General features: G+C 53.9%; 1 protein-coding gene across 3 annotated transcripts in view; it reads right to left on the minus strand.

Annotated features, from left to right (window-relative positions):
- Positions 1–21,178, minus strand: part of CCDC88C (coiled-coil domain containing 88C) — a 122,914-nt gene that overhangs the window by 47,989 nt on the left and 53,747 nt on the right. For all 3 annotated transcript variants that reach the window (XM_032878642.1, XM_032878641.1, XM_032878643.1), the window contains exons 5-10: positions 10,833–10,891; positions 10,051–10,134; positions 7,478–7,618; positions 7,022–7,206; positions 6,259–6,340; positions 5,741–5,899 (exon numbers count right to left, since the gene is read on the minus strand). In XM_032878642.1, coding sequence (XP_032734533.1) covers positions 5,741–5,899; positions 6,259–6,340; positions 7,022–7,206; positions 7,478–7,618; positions 10,051–10,134; positions 10,833–10,891 — 710 coding nt within the window. The remainder of the gene's footprint in view (positions 1–5,740; positions 5,900–6,258; positions 6,341–7,021; positions 7,207–7,477; positions 7,619–10,050; positions 10,135–10,832; positions 10,892–21,178) is intronic.

Below are 21,178 nucleotides of genomic sequence, written 5' to 3' on the forward strand. Positions count from 1 at the left end.
GATCAAGGCTCCAAGGTTCTTGCTCCATTCCCTGAGTCTGAACCTTCCCTGCTTACGGCATGATGTCTGAATTCCAACATGGACTGCTGGAGGCCAGCCCCCCTGCTCTTCCGCCATCACCCCCTCCTCGAGGCCCCCCATCTCACCTCTCTCCCACACCCTCTTTGTCTCTACAAGCCCCCTCCCTTATTTCCTTCCTCAGCAAGGCTGCAGCCCTGTAAACAGACACACGTGTTCCAACGCCAGGTGTGCCTCCTTACTGGCAGGGCCAGATGCACGAAGGGTGGAGGAACCCTCCGCTTTCCTGTCTGGAGAAAGTGAGAGGAAGCTGCAGTGGCCGCTAAACCTGGTGGGCCACCCCAAGGTTTACATGTGATGATGTGGCTGGAGCTTAGGCACTCCTGGCAGGCAGAAAAAGCTCCAAAAACCCAATTCTTACTGCTCATCTAAAAACCTCGCTGTGCACCTACCCTGGGCCAGACCACAGCTGCGTACTTCTGGCTTTTCGGGCTATCAGTTTCTGTCACAACGCCTCAACTCTGCAGGTGTACCAGAAGCCGCCACAGAAATCATTGTGCATGGATGGATGCAGCGACGTTCCAATAAAACTTTATACTTACAACGGATGGGGGATGGGATTTCAGTCTTGATGGACTGTAGTTTGCCCATACCCAAGCTACACAACATGCTCGAGGACTCAAGCTCTAGGTCAGTGAGGCACAAGTTGGCGGGGACAGAGGAACATTCACCATCACAGCCCCACGGGTTGAACACTGCTGGGGCTGTGCAGGGGGCCTACAGGAAATGAGAAACTTCGGAAGGACCCGCAGAGAGCTTGACCTATCCTCTCCTCATCTGGCCTTGCTGGAGGAGACAGACTGGGCCCAGGATGCCTCAGTGGGGCAATGGGGAGACCTGAAGTGGGTGAGTGCCGGACAAGGCAGAGTGTGGATTTCTACCCCAGAGCAATGCACAGATGCCCGAGGAACTCTTAGAAGGGTCACCATGGGGGCAGGACAGAGGGGTATGAATGAGGACAGATGGAGGCTGAGCGGTCAGTTCAGATGCTTGTGGAGGGCATCTTGAGGGCAGGCCCTGGGGTGAATGACCAACGACAGAGAAGGTGGGCAGAGGCCCTCACTCTTCAGCCTGCCTTCAGGCAGTGGCAAGGACATGCTGCAGGTGGGGAAATGGGCTCTGGAGGATGGGGAGCCCCTGGGGCCAGGCGGGGCTGGGGTGGACTGCTCACGAATCCAGCTGCTAACTGCCCTCCCAACAATCCACCCCACCCCTTGGTGCAGGATCGGTTGGTTCCCGGGTCTCGCTAGGATAAGTGCACTGGAAACACGATGCCAGGGCACCCCCTTTTACAGATGGGGGCAAGCCTCCCTCAACAACCCAGCAGGGTGTGTGGCAGCTAGGACTGCGTCCTGCTCGGTCTCCACCTCTCAGACTATGTTGACTTTGGAGCCAGCACTGCCCAGAAAGCCATCAATCTCAGAAGAGTGAGGACAAGGCCCGTCTTACCTTTATTCTGCTTAAGACGCACACGGTAGCGAGGCACCTGCCCTTTGCTATTGGGAATTTCAGCCAAAAGCAAACTGTGGAACAAGACGAACCTCCAGGAAGCAGCTCTGCTTCTGTCCTCCCACATGCCCTGCTGGCAGGAGCGAGGGGGGTCACCGGCTTGCAAAGGGGAGTCAGGACTACTGGTGTACCCACCCCAGGCTTCCCTCCATGCCGGTCTCCTGCTGCGTGAGCCATCGTACAAACCAGACTATGAGCCACAGAAGAGCTGCCAGGAGTGTTAACGACAAAACATGGAAACTCATGGTCCATATTTTTCAAACCAAAATTAACCCTGCCCTTGCCCTGAACTCCAAGGCCTTTGATCGAAAGTTTCCTCCCATGTGGCACTAACACATGCTGCCCCCCATGACACGGGTTCCCGTGTTTCTCCTCAGTGAGACTGGCCAGGATCTCCGGGAAGGCACCTGGGCCACCTGCCACGCCCTGTGTCTAGAAGTTAGTCCCCTATGGCGTAGGTATCCACAGCATGAGCGGGCACGAACACAACAGTCACCTACCACCACTCCCTCCTGGAGGGGACAAGAGCTCTTGATCTTTCCTGTCCTTCTCCCCAGGCTAAGTCTCTCCATTGCTGAGCAACGGGGCTCGGCCCGACTTGTGGGGTGATTATGAAACGCCCAGTGAGTACCAGGCCCCGGGGCATGCAGTCCGGTTAAGACCCGTCCCTGCCCTCAGGGGCTCCAGGGGCACACAGAAGGCCTCCCCCCAAGGTCCACCCACAGACCTGCCGTCCACCCCGCCCACCCCATCTCTGGCCCAGAAAAGCCAGCAGGAAGGAGAAAGCACCCTGTCCATCAACGACGGGGTTTCGTGCCTGTCAGAGCAGAAGAGCCATCTGAGAGCGAGCCCGCAGGATGCACATTCCCGGGGTCCACTCCCAGGACCAAAGGTGGTACCTAGGAATCTGCATTTTGAACAGGCAACCTGAACAGATGGGGACACGCCACAGGTGGATACAGACCACATCTTGAGAAACAGAGATGATCTAACACTCCCCGTGGAGCGGTTTCACAGCTTGAAACTGATTAATATTTTACATTATCTCATTAGTAAGTTGATGTTAATCCTGAATCAGCTTATTCAAAACAGTTAATGCCCACTGCTATCTTTTTACTTTCCACCCCTCCCCGTATTTTGTTATGGAAATTTAAAGTACCCTGAAAAGTTGAAGTAAGTATTCTGAACGTCAGGCACAGACCACCTAGATTCATAATTAATGTTCTGCTTTCTCCTTGTCACACGTCCACTCATCTACCCAGCCCTCTGTCCATTTTGTCTTTGGTTTTTGGATGTGTACACATCATCCTTCATTCTTTTCTAATCTGATTTTAGCATATGCAGGTCGATCTCAAGTCACAGCCACATTTCTGTGTGTCACTGCACACTTCTCATTGTTTAGAAATTGTTCGGAAATCTTATGGTGAATCCCTTGGGAATGGACATCAGCACACCCTGGAAAATCTGATTTTCCATAAAAGCTGGGCAACCTTGTTTACTGAAACACAAACATGGGCCCATCCAACACACCTGTGCATCAAGGCACTGTTGCCCCTGACACAAAGCACTGGGAGGGACCAAGTGGCCCAGGCCTAGGCCTCCACATTCGGGGCCAGACAGCCTACCTCCATCCCTGGGGGTCCCTAATACTGCTGGCTCTCCTCCGAAAGCAGCCTGCTTTGAGGTTTCTGAGCTGCATTCCAGGTTCAATCCCAGCACAGAGCCAAGTGCTCCGGTGGGTGGCCAGCTGGAGGGGGGCGGGGGGGGGGCTCTAGGCAGGGGTCTGGGAGGGGGATATTCCACGGTGGCCCAGTAGCAGCCAGGTCTGCAGACGCTGCCCCAGGAAAACCCCAGACAGCATTCTTTCAGCAAGTGTCTGTCCACTGGTCTAGATGCTGAGCATGGAGCCACAATCACAGCAAACACACTCCCGACCTCGGGGCCTTTGCCAGTGGGAGTGAGGGAAGCTACAGCAGACAGGGAACCTGGAACATGAGGCAGACCCGGGTCCACACGGGATGCCATCGACCCTGCACGGTCCATGCAACCGCCCCGAGCTCAGCGCGTCCCCGGGGCTGCTGTGAGAAATGAACGAGAGCACACAGCTGTTGCTCTACTCCTGCTCAGCCCCTCCTGGCTTTGTGGCAGGGAGTGGGCTGGAGGAGGTGGGCCCGTCCGGGCGGGTGATACCTGGCTGGTAGACTTCTCATAGCCCGTGGCTTCCTGAAACCCCGTGATCCGTTTCCCACCCAGCAACCCAATGTACTTTCTGAAACGAAACCACACTGTTCCCCTCACTGACATGCTTCCTGAGGATGGCAGTACCTAGGGCCAGGGATGCCCCTCCAGACAGTGAGCAAGGCTCATGTAACTACTTCAGATCTAAGGAGGAGTGCCCACGTACTGCCATCCGCTGACCCCTGTTATCACGGGCATCACAGCACGACTCATTCTCTCTCTGGCAGTCTGAACTCTGCGGACCAGTCCCAGGGCATCAGCCAGCCTGGGCGGCAAAGCATCTGCAAACCTGCCACCTGCCCCCAAGTAAACACCTCACGGAGACGCATGCTATTTCTTTCGTCGCTAAAAAAACTAAAGCAAAATTTCAAGCACTACCAGTTTCACGGTAGCTCTTCACTAGGACATGCATCAAGGTGAAAAATGTTGTGGTTGCCGCAGAGAGCCATGAAACATGAGAACTGGAAAAATCAGACTGGGGGTCCCAGGAGAAACCCTGAAAGTCTGGGAGCTCCGTGAAGCAGGGCACGTGTCATCCTGCATCTAGATCCCTCAATGCTGCCCCAGCTTCGCACGCCACGGATGCTCCACGGGCTATGTCCGGAGGACTGCACAAGGCCGCTCGGACAGGGCCAGGCATGAGCACGGAGATTAGAGGCCGGATCCTGACACCCACCACCCCACGGGACAGAGCTGAGGGAAGAGGTGGGAATCACACTCTGCCCCTGATCCCACCTGGGGGCTGCATCGGGTGCGCCCCCCCTCCCCAGGCACCAGTGTGCAGGAGGCGCGGCTGGGGCAGTGGTCTGGGCAAACATGAAGGACTGTCTCTCCTTCTCCCAACTATGGCATTTCTAGTAAGTGAGGAGAGGCCCTGCTGTGTGCCCACGTCCCACAACCTGTCTGTCCCAGGATTTATGCCTTTCAAATTCAGCACAGCCAGCCAACCAGCCAACCATTTCCAGAACAAAGAGCTGGCGTCCCACACGCACCCCAGGCTCAGGCCAAGGCAGCAGCACCAAAGGTGCCTTCTCCGCAGGAGGTAGGGTGTCACATTCCTCAGGGAACAGATACTCCTTGGGCAACCAACAGGCCCTGCCTGCTGCAGGAGAGCCTGTCTGCTCTTCAGCAGCACAGCCTTCCCCATGCATGCCTGCCAGCAGCACGGCTGGGAGAGGACCACTGTGCTCCCCAGACCTGTGCTCAGTCCCCTCAAAACTTCCTGGGTGGCAATTGGGATTATTTCTTACCAAACAAGCCCACTTGGTAGGTGCGGACAGCCTGATTCTACCAGCCCAGTACAACTACTTCCACAGCCCCCGGGGTTAGTGATGGGGGCAAAACCCCCGAAGCCTTGGAAAAGAGGGTCCTAGAACCTGCAGCTGACATGAGGCAGTTGGGGTGAACGACTGAGGCATCAGGGACCCCACCTGGGTCTTGGTCTCCAGTCCCGTCAGCCCTGATGCCCTCCCCGGCACCATCCACCCAGAACCTCAGGATCCGAGTGGGTTCCATGACTGAGGGCTTACTATGGGACCAGCCCAAGTGCCAGGAATTCTGCCCCTTTCATCTGAAAAAAAAAAAAACAAAACCTCATGAAGTGGTAGGACTATCTCTATTTTAAGGATGAAGAAACAGAGTTCTAGCAAGAGTTAACCACCAAAAACAGCAAGAAGAAGAAAAAGAAAAATCCTTGAGTAGAAGGTCATCACTGTGGTATGAAGCAGGAGAAGGAAAAATCCTAAAAGAAATCAGAGGACTTCATTATAGGAGCTCTCCCTCCTCCCCCTGCCCTCCCCATCTCCAGCCAGGCAGGGAGCACAGAGGGGGACCTTCCAGGGAAGTATCGCCATGGAGATCCCATGGCTCCCTTTTCCCCACACCTGGCAGGTGCGTCTGGGAGGCTTGGGCTCACCTCCATGCGGGCCTTGTAGAAGTCCACGTCATGCAGCTTCTCCTTGCAGCGCACGAGCTCCATCTCCAGCCTCTCCACGCGGTTCGCCTTCTCCCTCAGGGAGTCTAGCTCGTCTCGGTAGGCGCGAGCAGAGCGGGCGTCAGCCGCCAGCTGGATGTTCTGGAAGGTGGGAAAAGGCAGGGGAACCCAACTCAGGGCATCCCTCTGCAGAGGGAGGAGGGGTCGAGACCCAGGGGTGTAACATTTCCAGGACACCCCAGGAGAAGCCAGGTTCTGGTGGCCGAGCACGTCCATGTTGAGGGGGGTCCCCCACATACATGGTCACTCCCCCTCCAAAGCAGTTCTTAGGACAACTGGCTCTCAGGCCGTGCTGCTTTGGGCCAGACAGAAACAGAGGCCTTCGCTGGAAGCTCCTGAGGCCACATTCCCAAACCTCAAGGCCACAGTTCTGGGGGAGCCCCCCAGACATGTGCACAGCCCCCTACCCCCCAGACATGTGCACAGCCCCTCCCACTCACCTCCTGCTTGACTTTCTGCAGCTCTAGCACCAGCTGGTCCACCTCGTGCCTGGTGTCCCCAAGCTGCTCCGTCTTCTCCTCCCTGGGGGCGACGTGGAGGCACCATGGTGAGCCCTTCTCAGCACCCTCACCAGCCCCCCACCTCATGAGACCACAGCAGGGAGAGGGAAGGGGACACTTCCGGGAGCCAGGAGGGCAGTCTGCAGACTGAGCCCGCCAAAATGTTCCTACTCAAATTCTTCTCCCATTTCTAACCTTTAAAAACCTGCTCTCAAACACCCCCCACCAGACACCGGATTTCCTTCTGAGGGTGCGGGCAGGTAAGAAGGCTCTAACTACAGGTGCATCCCCCACAGCCAGGCAGGCAGCCAGGGGGAGGCGGGCAGCTCCCAGGGTGGGGTGACGTGAATGTCACTTCACCTGCTGCAGGAAAGAGGGGACAACAAGTTCACCTGATGGGGGGAGCCACATCCTCCCTCCAGGCAAGAAAACCTCCCCGGGTGTGATTATTCCTGCCCCTGACCAGACGGGTGTGGACAGACGATCTGTAACCTGGACTCGCAGGAGCCCAGACAGGGAGGCGACCGGGCCATGTTCAAACTGCGACCAAGCTCGGGGCACAGCCGAGCCCCACTGACACTGGGGCCCACACCAGCGCGCTCCGGTCGGCCACGCTGCACCAAGGGAGATGGCACAACAGACACTGTGCTGGCGAGCCCCCACACGACAGCAGAATGGCAGCCTGGGGTCACTGGAGACTCACAGTTCCTGCCTGACACGGCGCAGCCTGGCCTTGGTGTCAGCCAGCTCCACGGCCAGGTGCTGCTTGTCCTCGCTGGAGAGGCTGCTGGTGGGGCTGGGGGTGGACTCCGTGCTGGACGACTTGAGCGGGCTGGGCGGCTGCTGCGCCTGCAGGTAGTCCCGCTCCTGGGTCAGGTCCACGATCAACTGCGGCGGGGGGGCGGGGGGGGCAGTCTCACTAGTGCAGCCCACACGGTGCCCGTGCCCCCCGCCAAGGCGGCCACACACATCAGAAGACAAGGAGGAAAACCCCCGCTGGGAGCCAGACACCCCGAGAGAGGGAGGCAGGAGAAAGGAGGTAGGAGTTTTAAGAGACGAAATATTCAGTGGGACGACCAGGAGCATATGAATGGAGGAGCCCCCCCTTGACCAGCTCGGCATTTCTAGAACCTTCTCCCGCTGGTGTCAGGGGACGCACCTCTGCGCATTCGTCGCGTTCATCGATGAGCCTCCTGAGGTGAAACACCATGTTCCTCGAGAGGGCCTCCAGCTCCTCTGGGGCCACGTCCGGGAGCTCCAGCCACTGCAGGTCAAACACGTTCTCCTGGTTGTGGGTCACCTGTGGGCACAGGGGCAGGCGCTGCGGAGGCCGGCCAGGAGCATCCACCTCCGGCTGGCTGACTTGCCCCACCGACACCAGCGGCCCTTCACGGACAAGCCCTCTGCTGCGGGAAGGGGGCTGCGTAAGGAAGCGCCAGCTCCCCTCAGCAAGTCACTCCCGCTTTCAACACTGCCTGAAATGAGGACCCGGGGGTTGGCTTTAATGCCAAAAAGCACTCCTCCAGTATGGTATTTCCCTCAAGAGTCCTCTGACGCTGTTCCCGGAGCACTGCCAGCTTCCAACACAAGGCAGGGAAGCCTCAGGCGCTCCGAGGGGGAGGAGAGGGACTGTGTGTTACTACTTCCAACCCAATGGGAATACACCAAATGTTAAATCAAACTCTTCTGCCAGAATGTTGGGCACACGACAATTTTATTTGGGGGCAGGAAATAGGTCGGAATCAATTTAAAGCAATCTTCAGGTAAACCTGTATCTTAGCCCCAAAGGTCATGTGAGATCTTCCCCTTTCCGACAGGTGTGAGCGGAGGCCCACGGCTACGTCTGTACTGGGCTGCCTCTCTGTGGCTTCTGCCGGCCTGACTTCTCACCTCCTCCCCTTCCAGACCTGCCAAGGGTGCACAAGCCCCCTGTTTTGAGTACCTGATGTTTCAGTTTGGGAAAAGAAGTAATCTCAGACACAGGTCTCAACAGGAAAATAAAAAATCAGGGCCATCCACTCAGTGAGGCACACCAAAAACGTTCTTAAATTTTTCAGAGCCGTGCAGAGAGACAAAATAAACAAAAATGAAAGGCAGAGGGGCGCCTGGATGGCTCAGTCGGTTTAGTGTCTGCCTTTGGCTCAGGTCATGATCCCAGGGTCCTGGGATCGAGTCCTACGTTGGGCTTCCTGCTAAGCTTCTCCGTCTCCTGCTCCCCCTGCTCATGCTTTCTCTCGCTCAGATAAATAAAATCTTTAAAAAAAAAAAAAAAAGAAAGATAGATTCCTTTAGTTTCTCAAAAGGCACCCCCTTTCTAACCTCTCCTCACCTTACAAAGGAAAAACAGATTCAGCTGATCGTGAAGAATCAGAAGAAATCTCAGCCCGTGGTCCAGGGCAGTCTCAGGACGAGGAGGAGAGGCTGAGTGCTAGGCCTGCCCCAAGCCGAGGCTGGGGAAAGGCCTCTGAGGAAGGAGCACAGGGGCTCAACCCCGGGAATACGTCAGTTGCCCAAGGAGCTTTTAAAGGCTGGTGCCCATCCTCCCCCAGTTCTGCACACCTGGATGTCTAAGCAGCACCCAGCCAATCGTGAAGGCCAGGCCCCTCCACCAGCCTGAGAGAGATACAGGACTCCTTTCTGGCTACATCCCTTCTACCTCTCTAATATCCTGCTGTCTGAGCAGGAAAGGCAGCAAGTGGAAAGAACCAGCGAGTCTCAAGGACCCAGGTCCCGGAATAAACGCTATTTTCCAAACACACAGACGTGCAAGGAAAATTAAAGAGCAGAATCATTCTGAGGCTCACCGTCGCTCAGCCAGATACGGGGGCTGAAAATATCCGCTACATTACTGACTTTCCCTGACAGACCCTCCCTGTGGCGAGCTGCCTCCAGCTCCTGCTTCCAGTCCTGGCTCAGAACTCACCAGCCCCACGAACCATGCCCTGCGCAGCTGTGGGAGCCCCTAAGCCCAGGAGCTGCGGTCCCTCGTGCTGGCACGGGGAGCTTTGTCCCCAGCTGCCCCTGCCAGTTATCCACCTGCTCCTATGGGCTCCCGCTTGTGTCTTTTTTGTGTCTTCGCCGCAGGCTGAACTGTATCTCTGGATGTGATTACAGCATACAGTGATCCTTCTGGAGACAGGGTGGGGTGGTGGTTGGGGGAGGAAATCAGGTGGGCTCTTGCCTTTCCAGCGAAACCACGTCCACCTAAGGGCAATGGTGGAGGGGCTGCTCTCGGTGCAGAGCCCTCCCGACCCAGGAGGCTTGGTCTCCTCACAGCCCTCTGGGACTTGCTGGGTTTTACCTCCCCAAGTGGGGGCGGCTTGTTTCTCTGCCGTGTCACCAACAGAGGTGGAGAATTTCTCTCTATAAAGATCTACCATTTGAAGGAGGGATTTGCCAGAAGACATCCTCAGGGTCTGTAAATCAAATTCTGAGCCTAAACCACTTGACAGCTCTTAAAAATAGTCTGAGTCCATATTAGGCAAGAAGAAGAGGCAAAAGAAGACTTGATTGAGGGTTTAAAAAATTTTTTTTTCTTATTTTTATCCCGTTTTAGCTTGCCTATGGTTACCTTTCCAAATAGAATCAATGTGTCTGCGGCATCTGCATCTTATTAGTGGCAAGATCATTAACAGGTGATCTACTCGGTAAGCTTTTGCCGGGGGAGGGTGCTCCGGTCCGGGTGGCCACAGGAGCAGTCTACAGCCACGCCCCCCAGAGCCACACACCTACCTCCTGTATATGGGCCACGATCCCAGCTTGGGTCTCAATGTCCAGCTGTTTGATTCTTTCGATAAATTCCTCTTTCCTCTCACACTGTGGAGGGTTACAGGCATTAAAGGAAGCATCGTGCGAGGGCGACCTAGGGCCACCCCACCGCCTAAAAGTACGGTTTCAGACCAAACTGGCCAGCTACCCAAGCCTTCTCCTGGCTTTCTCCTTCACAACCAAGCAAGCTCCTGTCCACCCACCAGCCCTCCCACGGAGGTTTCCCTAGAAGTTGTCAGACGACCCGCATCAGACCTACAGCAGAATCACCTGGGGGGTGATTTTGAAAAAGCTCATCCCAGACTGACAACACTAGGTCAGGTGGGGGGGTGGGGATGCCGAAATCTGTAATTTAAATCAGCTCTCCGGGGGATTCTTAAACAAGCAAAGAACAAGAACACCGGGTCTCGGCCAGAACCTGGCCAACTTCATCTGTAAAGGTCCAGATGTTTTTTTTTTTTTATAAAAAAAAAAAAAAAAACATAAAAAAAAAAGGTGGCCACAAGCTAACGTGGCCACAGGCCCTAGTTTACTGATGCTTCTCTAGATCTCTGGATGCTTCGATACTGGGAACAGTGTGCTAACAGCATCCTGGCCCACGGGTCCCCACCTGCTGTCTGGCCCACGGTGCCTTGTACCAGACATAGTGTCCACCGCGCTCTCAGGAACCCTAAAACTCCTCCCTCAGGAATCCCAGCGCAAGACGGCTGAGAAGTGGACCTCCCCGTCCCTGGCCCAGTCCTTACCTGGACGGCACAACCCAGCACCAGCAACAGCAGCTTCTTGATCTCTTCCATGCTCTTCCCTAAACCAAAGAACAACATATGTAGTTAAGCTCAACTGTTGAAGTTTCACTGGGGATCTCTGCCTGCTGCAGGGGGCAGGGAGGGGAAACCCAGCTAGAAAAACGGTAGTCTTTCTGCCCAGCGATATTCATCTGGGTCAACATACTCCCACCTGTTTTCTTCATATGGGTGATTTTTTTTTTTAACAAATGAAAATTCCATCCGTAGCTATCTGTGGCCCTTTTCCATTCCGATAACATAAATATCCTCTCATGATAATGAATGAACCACAGAACCAGCAACTCTTTTTTGTGTGTGGGAAGCAAAGCACAGGGGAGAGAGTACTCCCCACGGGAAATACCGAGTCCTCCAAAATAAGGCTGCATGGAACTCCACCTTTCCATCATGCAGAACGTCGAACAGACAAGGGAGTGCAGCTGCAAAACCCCCCACCCCATACCCCCCACCTCACAGAATCAACAGTTTACCCATCGGTTCCACACCCCTCCCCCACGTCCTCTGTATCAGTGTTTGGCTGGAGTATTCTAGAGCAAATCCCAAATATATACGTGTCATTTTTTTTTTTTTTACGGTTTTATTCATTTGCGAGAGAGAGAGGAAGAGAGTGAGTGAGCACAAGTGGGGAGAGGGGCAGAGGGAAAGGGATAAGCAGGCTCCCAGCTGAGCAGAGAGCCTGACACAGGGCTCGATCCCAGGACCCTGAGATCACAACCCAAGCCAAAGGCAGACGCTTATCAATAGACTGAGCCCCCTAGGCGCCCCTGTATGCATCATTTGTGATGGTCTCATGTTGACTTTGTACAAAGGCCAAACAATCAATCCCCTTCAAGGGTTCAAGTCTTCGGTATTTTGATGTGAACACTGCTACAGAGAACACCTCGTGGCTAAGTATGCACGTCCCTCCTTCCTTCTTTAATAAATTGCCCTGCAGAAAGACTTTGCCATTCTACTTTCTCACGACCCCAAAACAGCCAGTCCCAATACCCCGTTCTCCGATGCCTCTGTCCTTCCAGTCCGCCTCCATTTTGCCAAAACACTCTTATTTCGCCGTTTCGCACTGTGTCTCTCCGATTATGGTTGAGGCCGCACACACCCTCCTCGGCCAGCCTAATTGGTTTTGATCACGTAAATAAACAGAGTTGGAACTGGGCTCCACACCGGCTCCGTCACCCAGAGAGGTGTGGCTCCGACCAGCCGAACTCTGTCTCGCAGCCTTGGTCTCCATATCTACGAAACCGTCTCTCCACTTTCCGATGCCATGAGCTGGGTGATGAGCAAGTTTGCTGCCAGGTGAAAAATTCCACGGGGCTCTCCCTTTCTTATCATGTCCTGTTCTACTGGGGGGAGAGGCGACAAGCCACCAATAGCTCGGTTTTCTTGACAGACTTACCGACACCCACTCATTCTGGGCAAAAATGGCCCAACATATCCCGAGCAACCGCTGGGACAAGCAAACCCAGCCAGAGCCCCAGGAATTAGTGTCATGGTTCGTTTCCAGTCCCTGGGTGTAACCTGTGTGGAGTGATGTGTGATCTTGTCCTAATATTTCTCCTGAGAAGCAGCTCAACATGGCTTTCCCCGAGATCACGGCTGAGTCTCAGGTATGGGGGCTGGGCATTCGCTCAACCAAAGCTGCAACCCCCCCCCTCCGTTGTCACCTTCCAGGTGGGCAGGACGGGTTGGGGGACTGGGCCTCGGGGACCCCTGAGAGCACTCAGATCCACAGTCCTAAGAATATGCTTAAGGTCTGGCACTGCACGTGCGGGGAGATGGTCAAGCCCTTCTCTTTGCTGATAAAGTACAGAACTTCATCAATGTCTGAAATGGAAAAAATTTCAGGCTAAAGCCTTTTTGTTACCTGGAGACCTTTTCCTTGGCCCCAGAGGTCCTAATCCACAGACATAAATAAATGCAAGACCACAATGACTAAGTTCTGCCTTAAACCTGAGCTGAAGATCAATCACGGTTTTAGTCTGGGTGACAAGGAAATGCCCACGGGAATATTCAGAGCCTACAGTCAGTCTCACCAAAATCTTTCCCTGGCCACAGTGCTGTATCCAGCCCACATGCGTGCTCTCACCTCTGGCCCCTCGGTCAGTCCCCGGACACCTGACAAGTGCCCCTCATAAGCCTTTGGTGGATCTAACAGGTGCAGGACACCCCCCCAACCACCGCCAAGCTGTTGCCAGTGATGATTCACCTTGCACAGGCATGCGCCTGGTGTATAACCAGCAGGGAGCGGACACGCAGGAGGAAAGCATTTGGAAGGTCTCAGATCGGCCCAGACGGAAGTCAGAGTTCACAAGGCAAATCTCTACCTGCTCTGTTCACAGGAAAGGCCCCAAAGGTCCTAATTATATCATACTCTAGAATAATTTAAGCAACTCCGATGATCCACATTCCCAGCTCGCAACGGATAAAAACGGCAAACTGACCGCGGGAACAAGTCCTGGGCAGGCCCACTGCCAGCAGCAGAGGCACCGGCTGCAGGGAAGAGCCCAGAAACCCCATGTGCATGTACACAAAGGGCTCAGCCCACATTCTGCTGCTCAGTGGGAGAACAAAGGGTTCTGTTCCCTCAGCACCCAGCAGCCACACACAATGACAACCGTGAGTCACTCACTTGCTCATACCCATTAGAAAAGTACGGAATTCCTGTTCGCTATGTTTTAGAACAGAGTTGGGGCAGAGGTTTTAAAGGGAGAGAGTGTCTTTGAAAAAATTTTCATGGAAAAAAAATTATTTAAAGTGAACTTTCTGGCCATGAACGGGGTCCTAGGGAAATTACCTCTGCCCTCACTCATTTTTTTAAAGATTTTATTTATTTGAGAGAGAAAGAGAGAGAGACCACGTGCACAGAGGGAGAGGGAGAAGCAGACTCCCTGCCGAGCAGGGAGCCCGGGGCAGGGCTCGATCCCAGGACCCTGGAATCACGACCTGAGCCAGAGGCAGATGCTTAACCGACGGGGCCACCCGGGCGCCCACCTCTGCCCTCACTGAAATGAGGCTGTGCTGTGTGTGCTCGGTCTCACCGGGCGAAGTGAGTACAAACATTTGCTTACAACAGATGCACCCTGTGATTTTCACCCCGTACATAGATTCCTATGCAATTTAAAAAATAAATATATTTTAAAAAGCACAAGATTCCTCGTTTCTCCTGGGCAGCTGCTGCCCAATTTCTCAAGATTTCAACAGTAAGGCAAACTACTGCTATTTTCATAAATCTGCCCGATCTGGGTTTTGAATAGTTTCAAAACATACCAGAAGACTCTGTACTGGGTCCCTGCCAGCGAGACTGGCTCAGGGACAGAGTTACGCAGGCAAAGAAGAAATAGACCTACTGACAACACCCTCCCAAGCACCTACTACGTGCCAGGGGCTCGCTGAGCTCAGGAGCGCAGACCGAGACCGCCAGCAATTCTAAAAAGCCAACAAGCGCTACGGAAACCCTGAGGAAGGACATCTAGCTTGCAGTGAGGCTCAGGCAAGGCTTCCTCAAGGAAGGGACCTCTGAGCTGTGACCCAAGGATGAGAAACAATGTGGGAGGCAGGTGAACCAGAGCCTTTCAGGCACGGGACCAGCACATGCAAGGCCTGGAGGAAAGGGAACAGAGCGTGTGTCAAATTATAAATGCTTCCTGGTTAAGCTCACTAGGGTGGTTTTTCGGAGAAATGGGGGCAGGGCACGAAGCGATGTGGACTTCTGTACTGAGTGAGTCATAAGCAACCAAGGAGTGGGGGGAGGGCTGAAAACCTCCGACAGCCTCTGCATCTACTCGCAACCCCAGGGGGAATCCCATGACGGCCTGAGCTGATGGCTGAGTCTAAGAAAAACCTTAGTTACTTTACTACCTGCTTCCTGAAGCCTTGACACAGAGAAACTCACAGCGGCCTTTCTTCACAGAGCTGGAATGCATCTGCTGATCGAAGCCACGTATAAAGCTACAGATGTGTGCGGTAATCAGCTTCCAAAACAGAAGAGGAGCTATCTGACGTTGCACGTGGGGTGAGGGTGGGCTTGGGGATAGGAGGATGGTTGGACAATTAAAGTACATGAACATGGGGCGCCTGGGTGGCTCAGTGGGTTAAGCCTCTGCCTTCAGCTCAGGTCATGATCTCAGGGTCCTGGGATCAAGCCCTGCATTGGGCTCTCTGCTCAGCAGAGAGCCTGCTTCCTCCTCTTTCTCTGCCTGCCCCTCTGCCTACTTGTGATTTTTCTATGTGTCAAATAAATAAGATCTTAAAAAAAAAAAAAAAAGTACATGAACTTCTGAAATGTGGCAGCTGGGTTAGATCTGGGTTGGAAAATCCCCTCTCTCATCTTGCGTCCATGGTACACATCATCTCACTGGCTTCTTACAGAACCTGAAATGAGGCCTCAGAATCCTCCTGAACAGAGCACACGACAGCCACTGTCGATCAATGGAAGCTGACACATGAAACAAAACCCGTCCCCTGTGCCCAGTACACGATCTCAAGAGTCCCTTTTGGCTCTACTCGGATTTGCTAAGAGGCAGCCACTTCCTAGTCTCTGGATACGGAAAATAAAGCTTATCATCTATAAATGATCACTGAGCTATGAAGGTGGGGATTTGGGCAAGGGGACACCAAGGCCCCTCTTAGATGGAGCTCCTCCAACCCCCAGCTGCACACCCTTTGCCTGGCTGCGGTTGGAAGACAGTGATTACCTTTAAGACCAGAGAAAGGTAGCAACACAGAGTCCCCTCCATCTCGCTAACTCCACTCTCTACAACCACAGAGGCCCAAGATCTGCAAACGGCCACCAAGGCTGAGGGTTTAACCCTCACAGGCTGGAAAATGGACACATTCAAGTTAATTCTGTCTCCCCACGTGCCCGTCATGCCTACAGACCATGTCTGCCCTTGCACAGAACTCACGGTCATTGGACTGAACCCCCAGATGACAGTAGTCTCTCCATCTTACAAACAAGGACGGGTTTAGACAAGCGGGGTCCCGAGCTCAGATCTGGTTCCAGACTGGCCACTGCTTGCTTTGCTCCAACTCCCTACCACCCCTGTCATTACCGATGGTCCCAGTTCCTTCCAGGGCAAGGCTCTATCTGGTTGAGCATCTGATCCCAGTGTGCTAGTGGGCGGGTAGTTAACCAGCGCCTGCGGACTAGACCAGTCACCTGAGCAGCTCACATGGAACCCCTGGCAGAAGGACCCAGAGAACAGGCTCGCCTTCCTTCCCTGACGCGGTGGAGGCCTCACATACACATGAACATACTTTTCCTTAATACTTCCTCACACTGCTCTCCTCTGCCTTATGGGCTTGAGTCAATCACCAACTATGCTCTTCCCAGTTTCTTATTTTAAAAATGGCTATTTCCTGAGGATGATCGTGGGCCTGTTTTGTTGATTTGAAACTAGCCCTGCACTGAGCATGACCCATGTACGTGTCTCCTCAGTGGAGACACCCGGGACTCACCCACACGGGCACAGCTCTGCGGGCCCTCCTGGGGTTCCACTTATATAAAAAAACAGCTGTTTATTACTATTTTAACAGTCAGGGTCACCTTCCCCGGGCATTGCTGGAGAACAGTACAAAGGGCGATTTCCTAGCAGGTGGGCCCATGGGGACCCTCCATGTACCTGTCCGGGTCCGTGAGGGCTGAGGCAGGCACCCCCCACACACCTGCTACCTCCCTCTCTGAAGCGTGAACCCTGTGAAACCTTTACCTAGCTTTCTCATACCCAGAACGCAGCCCCCACCAGGCATTACCATAACCCCTTTAATTATTAAGTAAATGGTCATCACAGGTGGGCTCTGGCAGGCACAGAGTCACATGTCTGTGCGAAATGGGGCAGAGGCCTCCGAAGTGCACAGTGACCAGCGGCCCGCACATCCCAGTGTCTGTCCACTGCCCACAGCAAGCCTTCCCCCACCCCTTGGGCCCCCCGGCACCACCACGTGGGCAACAAGAGGCCTCTAACGGGAGGCAGCTGCTCCCAGATGACAAAGAATACCCAAAACAGTCCCACCATGCCCCTCGGATGGCATCACCAACAAAAAGGACCCCCCGCCCCCGCCCTTCCCCGGGCCCAGCAGGTGAGAGCTACTTCTCCTGAGCAGCCAGCCACAGAAGACCAGAAAAAGCAGAATCGACCACCAGAATTCAGCCGGAGACCCAGGGTCTGCGTGGGCAGGAGAGGACAGGAGGCAGGATCCTTCCCGACCACCAGACAAAAGACTCAAAGCCCAAATTCTCTCGGGGACCATAAAGACCTTTCACAAATAACATCTCGTCCCTCCTCGGCGGACGGCCACGGCCACAGGGCACAGTCCCGCTGGAAGCCATGGTGTGGTGACTGCAGCCAGGGGAGCCCTCTCTGTGTACAGCCCATCGCTAAGAAGTTTGCTAAACAAAGGCTGGTCTCCAGGCGGATCCCACGGGCTGTTCCGAAGGCCGGCCTTTGGCCATGCTGGAACGCTTGCCTGGGCCTGGTGTTAGCCAAGCTCCTCACGTTCCTGGAGGAGCCAAGAGCTAGCTTGCCGATGAAGGGCCCAGCCATCCCCCACGTTCTAGATGGGACTAAAAAACTCATTTCTGAATCCAGCCAGCAGCAAAGAAGCCAAGGAGCACAATATGGCCTCGCCATGCGAAATAGGGTTTGGGAGATTTTCTGAGCCTGTTCCCTCGAGGAGGGGACAGGGAGCATAAACAGAATCAGACGGCTGCAAGGTTGGTTTTGCTTTTTGTTCGCTTACTTCTTCCCTCTTCATTTCAAGGACCTGAGGTTTTTATAATAAAACCAGAAATAAAAACATATGCATACAAGACAAGATCAGACTCAGGGAGAAATTGAAAAAAAAAAAAAAAAAAAGTATGGAGAAAGAACCGAAGAATGTCTCATTAACCTCCAACGGTGGATGCTTGCCACCATGTCCCTTGCCAAACAGGACAGAGGGGAGGGTAGGACTGCAGGAAGATGGCAGGGGAGGGAAGCCAGCCCTTGTGTTCTTTAAGACAGTAGTCTGTGGGGACAAGAAGATTGTTCATAATAATCCAGACTCTGGGCCCTCTTTCCTGGCTGCCATGGGCACACCAGCCCCGCACAATCTCCCTGTTTACCACTGAAACATGGAGCAGTACAGTGTGGACCACGAGGGAAGGCTTCCATGGGATCTGAAAAAGTACTTCCAAAATACCCCTGACAGGAAAGCAAGCAAACACTGTTAAATTCTGGGAGTCTCAGGGAGCTCCGTTTTCCTCTGGCCTTTGAATGTGTGTCAGCTGTGTCCCGAGTATGATGCCCTTCACTGGGAGTCCAACACAATTCTCCCCCCTCAATCTCCTCCATCCCAGGACACCTTCCTTTCTGATGCTCTGCCAAACACCTCCTCCAGGAAGTCTTCCTGACCTGCCTAGGCAGAGCTTATTATCTGCTCTGCACTCTTTGGAAAGTACACTTGCATCACTTCTCACCCTGGAACAGATCTAATAGTTACCAATGCTGTCTTCCTCCTGTCCTTTCCCTAACAAAGACTGGGAGCTTCTTGAGCACAGATAGCCTGCTTGGTTCCAGGGCCCCTGGACCCACCGGGAGAGGGTGGGCATTGACACAAAAGCTGGAGAAGAGGGACAGGCTGAGCTTCTCTGTGGGGGCTCTGGCTGAAGGGTAGGTAGCCTTCTCAGAAAAGGAAAGATATAGAGTCATTCTCATCTACTATGTGGGAGGTGGGGGGGGGCGCGGATTGGAAAGTGGCCCTCTGGTTTCCTCAGCCAGAGCAGCAATCAGAATGGAGGCCTGCATGGGCTGGGAGGAAGGACATTCACAGGATCTGTGGGCTCAGAACACTCTGACACCTCATGGTGCTTTCTGTGTCTCTAGAAGCCGTTTTAGGACCCCCAGTACATGGAGAAAACCGAAGACCAAGGGCAAGCACACTGAATAGGGATAAATGGAAGGCCCCAGACTCTCCTCTAAAGCTCTAGCCGTGTTCGCAGGCAGCACTCTGTAGGCTCTGGGGTCAGACCTCCCAGGGCCCGGGGATCTCACCGGGTGTCTGCACCAGGAAGAACGAGGAGGGTGGCTGGCACTTCTGCCTGCCCACATACGCATCCCCTGCAGAACTCACAGTGACAGATACGTCTCTCTTCCATGCGATCCTCACGCTGTGTGCCTCTGAATGCCTTCCCTCTCCTCTCTGGGCTGGGTTTCTGCACCTCAGTGGCTCCCTCCCTCCTGTTCTGCATGTCTGAGGTGGGATCAGCCATGTACAAGTCAGAATACCACGGCTGCACTTGGATACAAACCTGGCAAGAAGAGCCATGCTCTCTCCCAGCACGACTGTTGAATGACTCAGCGGAGAAATTAATTTGCTAACACCACCCTGGCTTCCCAACAGGCGAATCTAGTTTTTTGTGTGTGTGGCACGGTGACAGGTCTGGCTGCTGAGAAAACAGGGCTTGAAGGGACGGGGAAGCTGGTCTAGGTCTGGTCCAAAACCTTCCCTTGCTTTACGGACAAAGCGGACATCCAGAAAAGACTCTGGAAAATCACGCCAGTGTACTTAATGGACGCGCAGCTGGCAAGATTGGGGCGAGGGCAGTTTCCAGGGCCTCCCCTCGGGCCTTGCAGAGCCGCACACGCGGGCTTGGGCAGAGAGCAGCTCTCACGAGACCCTGACCACGGACATCTGACCTTCGCATCTGGGAGAGCTTGTGTTTAACCCTCCTCAGGAGCGCTCGCTTGAAGGAACAGGAAAGTGGGGACAGGAGAGAGGATGAAGGTGGGTCTCCAGCAGTCCTTTACTGAGCACCTACTATGTGCCAGGCACTGATCTAGACATCTGGAACATAGTGGCAACAATAGAAAAATAAAAACCCAAAGATCTTGCCCTCATGAGAGATTACATCGTGTGTGTGCGTGCGCACGTGCGTGCATGTATGTGTGTGTGTGTGTGGGGGGGTGATAAACAATGCGACAGTCATGAAAAATAAATGATCAAGTACACCAGAGAGTGATAAATACTGTGAGAAAGGGAGGGCAGAGCAGAATGAGGGGATGGGATCCCAGAGGCCGAGGGGCTGAAGTCACAGGTGGCCCCTGAGCCAAGACCCGTGCGTGCCTGGGAAAAGGGAGCCAGGTGGTGGAACCGGCCAGCGTGTGCGGGTCCTAGCACCAGGAGGGAGGGGGCAGTAAAGTAACACAATCTGACTCACTTGCTAAGGAGACCAGAGCAGAGGACAGACAGCAGGGAGCAAGGACAGGGATGACAGGTGGGCAGAAGGCTACTCTGGTGTGTAGCCAGGTGAAAGTCAGGGGTGCCTGGAACCGGGGTGGCAGTGAGGCAGGAAGAGGGAAGAAGAGCTCAGGTGTTTGGAAGGTAGAGCCGAGGCATCAGCCTGACAAGCGAGTGTGGGTGAGAGAGGAGAGCAGGATTTGGCCAATCAGAAGCAGAACACATGACACCCTACAAGACCCAGCCCTGAGAGCCCCAGCGCAAGGCTTTCCCACCAACAGCTGTCATATAAAAGTGAGCAAGGGGCTCAGAGCAGGGTCCTGTGAAGGCTCTAAGACGTGGGGTCCACAGTAATGAGGCACTAGACAGACGCCTCCCAAGGGACTGATATCCAGTTGAGAGACCGCTGTAAAACCAAAAACCGATAGAGAGAAAACCCAGAGAGGCCATCAAGGTACAAAAGAGACAAGGGAGAAAGAGGATTTGGGGTCAGGCGGGGACAGACACTGAGGAGAGATTTTTTTTTTTTTTTTAAGATTTTATTTATTTATTTGACAGAGAGAGATCATAAGTAGGCAGAGAGGCAGGCAGAGAGAGAGAGAGGGAAGCAGGCTCCCTGCCGAGCAGAGAGCCCGATGCGGGACTTGATCCCAGGACCCTAAGATCATGACCTGAGCCGAAGGCAGCGGCTTAACCCACTGAGCCACCCAGGCGCCCCTGAGGAGAGATTTAAAAAGCAATTTAAAGTAAATGAAGCAAGATGGGATTGGGAGGGAGATAAACCATAAGTGACTCTTAATCTCACAAAACAAACTGAGGGTTGTTGGGGGGAGGGGGTTGGGAGACGGGGGGTGGGGTTATGGACATTGGGGAGGGTATGTGCTATGGTGAGTGCTGTGAAGTGTGTAAACCTGGCGATTCACAGACCTGTACCCCTGGGGAAAAATATATGTTTATAAAAAATAAAATTAAAAAAAAAAAAAAAAGCAATTTAAAGTATATGAAGTTCTTCCTCACATTCATGGAGCTGTCCCTGAATCCCACCCAAGGCAGAAAAAAAAAAAAAAGAGAACATC

Source organism: Lontra canadensis, unplaced genomic scaffold (genome assembly GCF_010015895.1).
Source record: "Lontra canadensis isolate GAN:19392208 unplaced genomic scaffold, GSC_riverotter_1.0 scaffold64, whole genome shotgun sequence".
Taxonomy (NCBI): Eukaryota; Metazoa; Chordata; class Mammalia; order Carnivora; family Mustelidae; genus Lontra; species Lontra canadensis.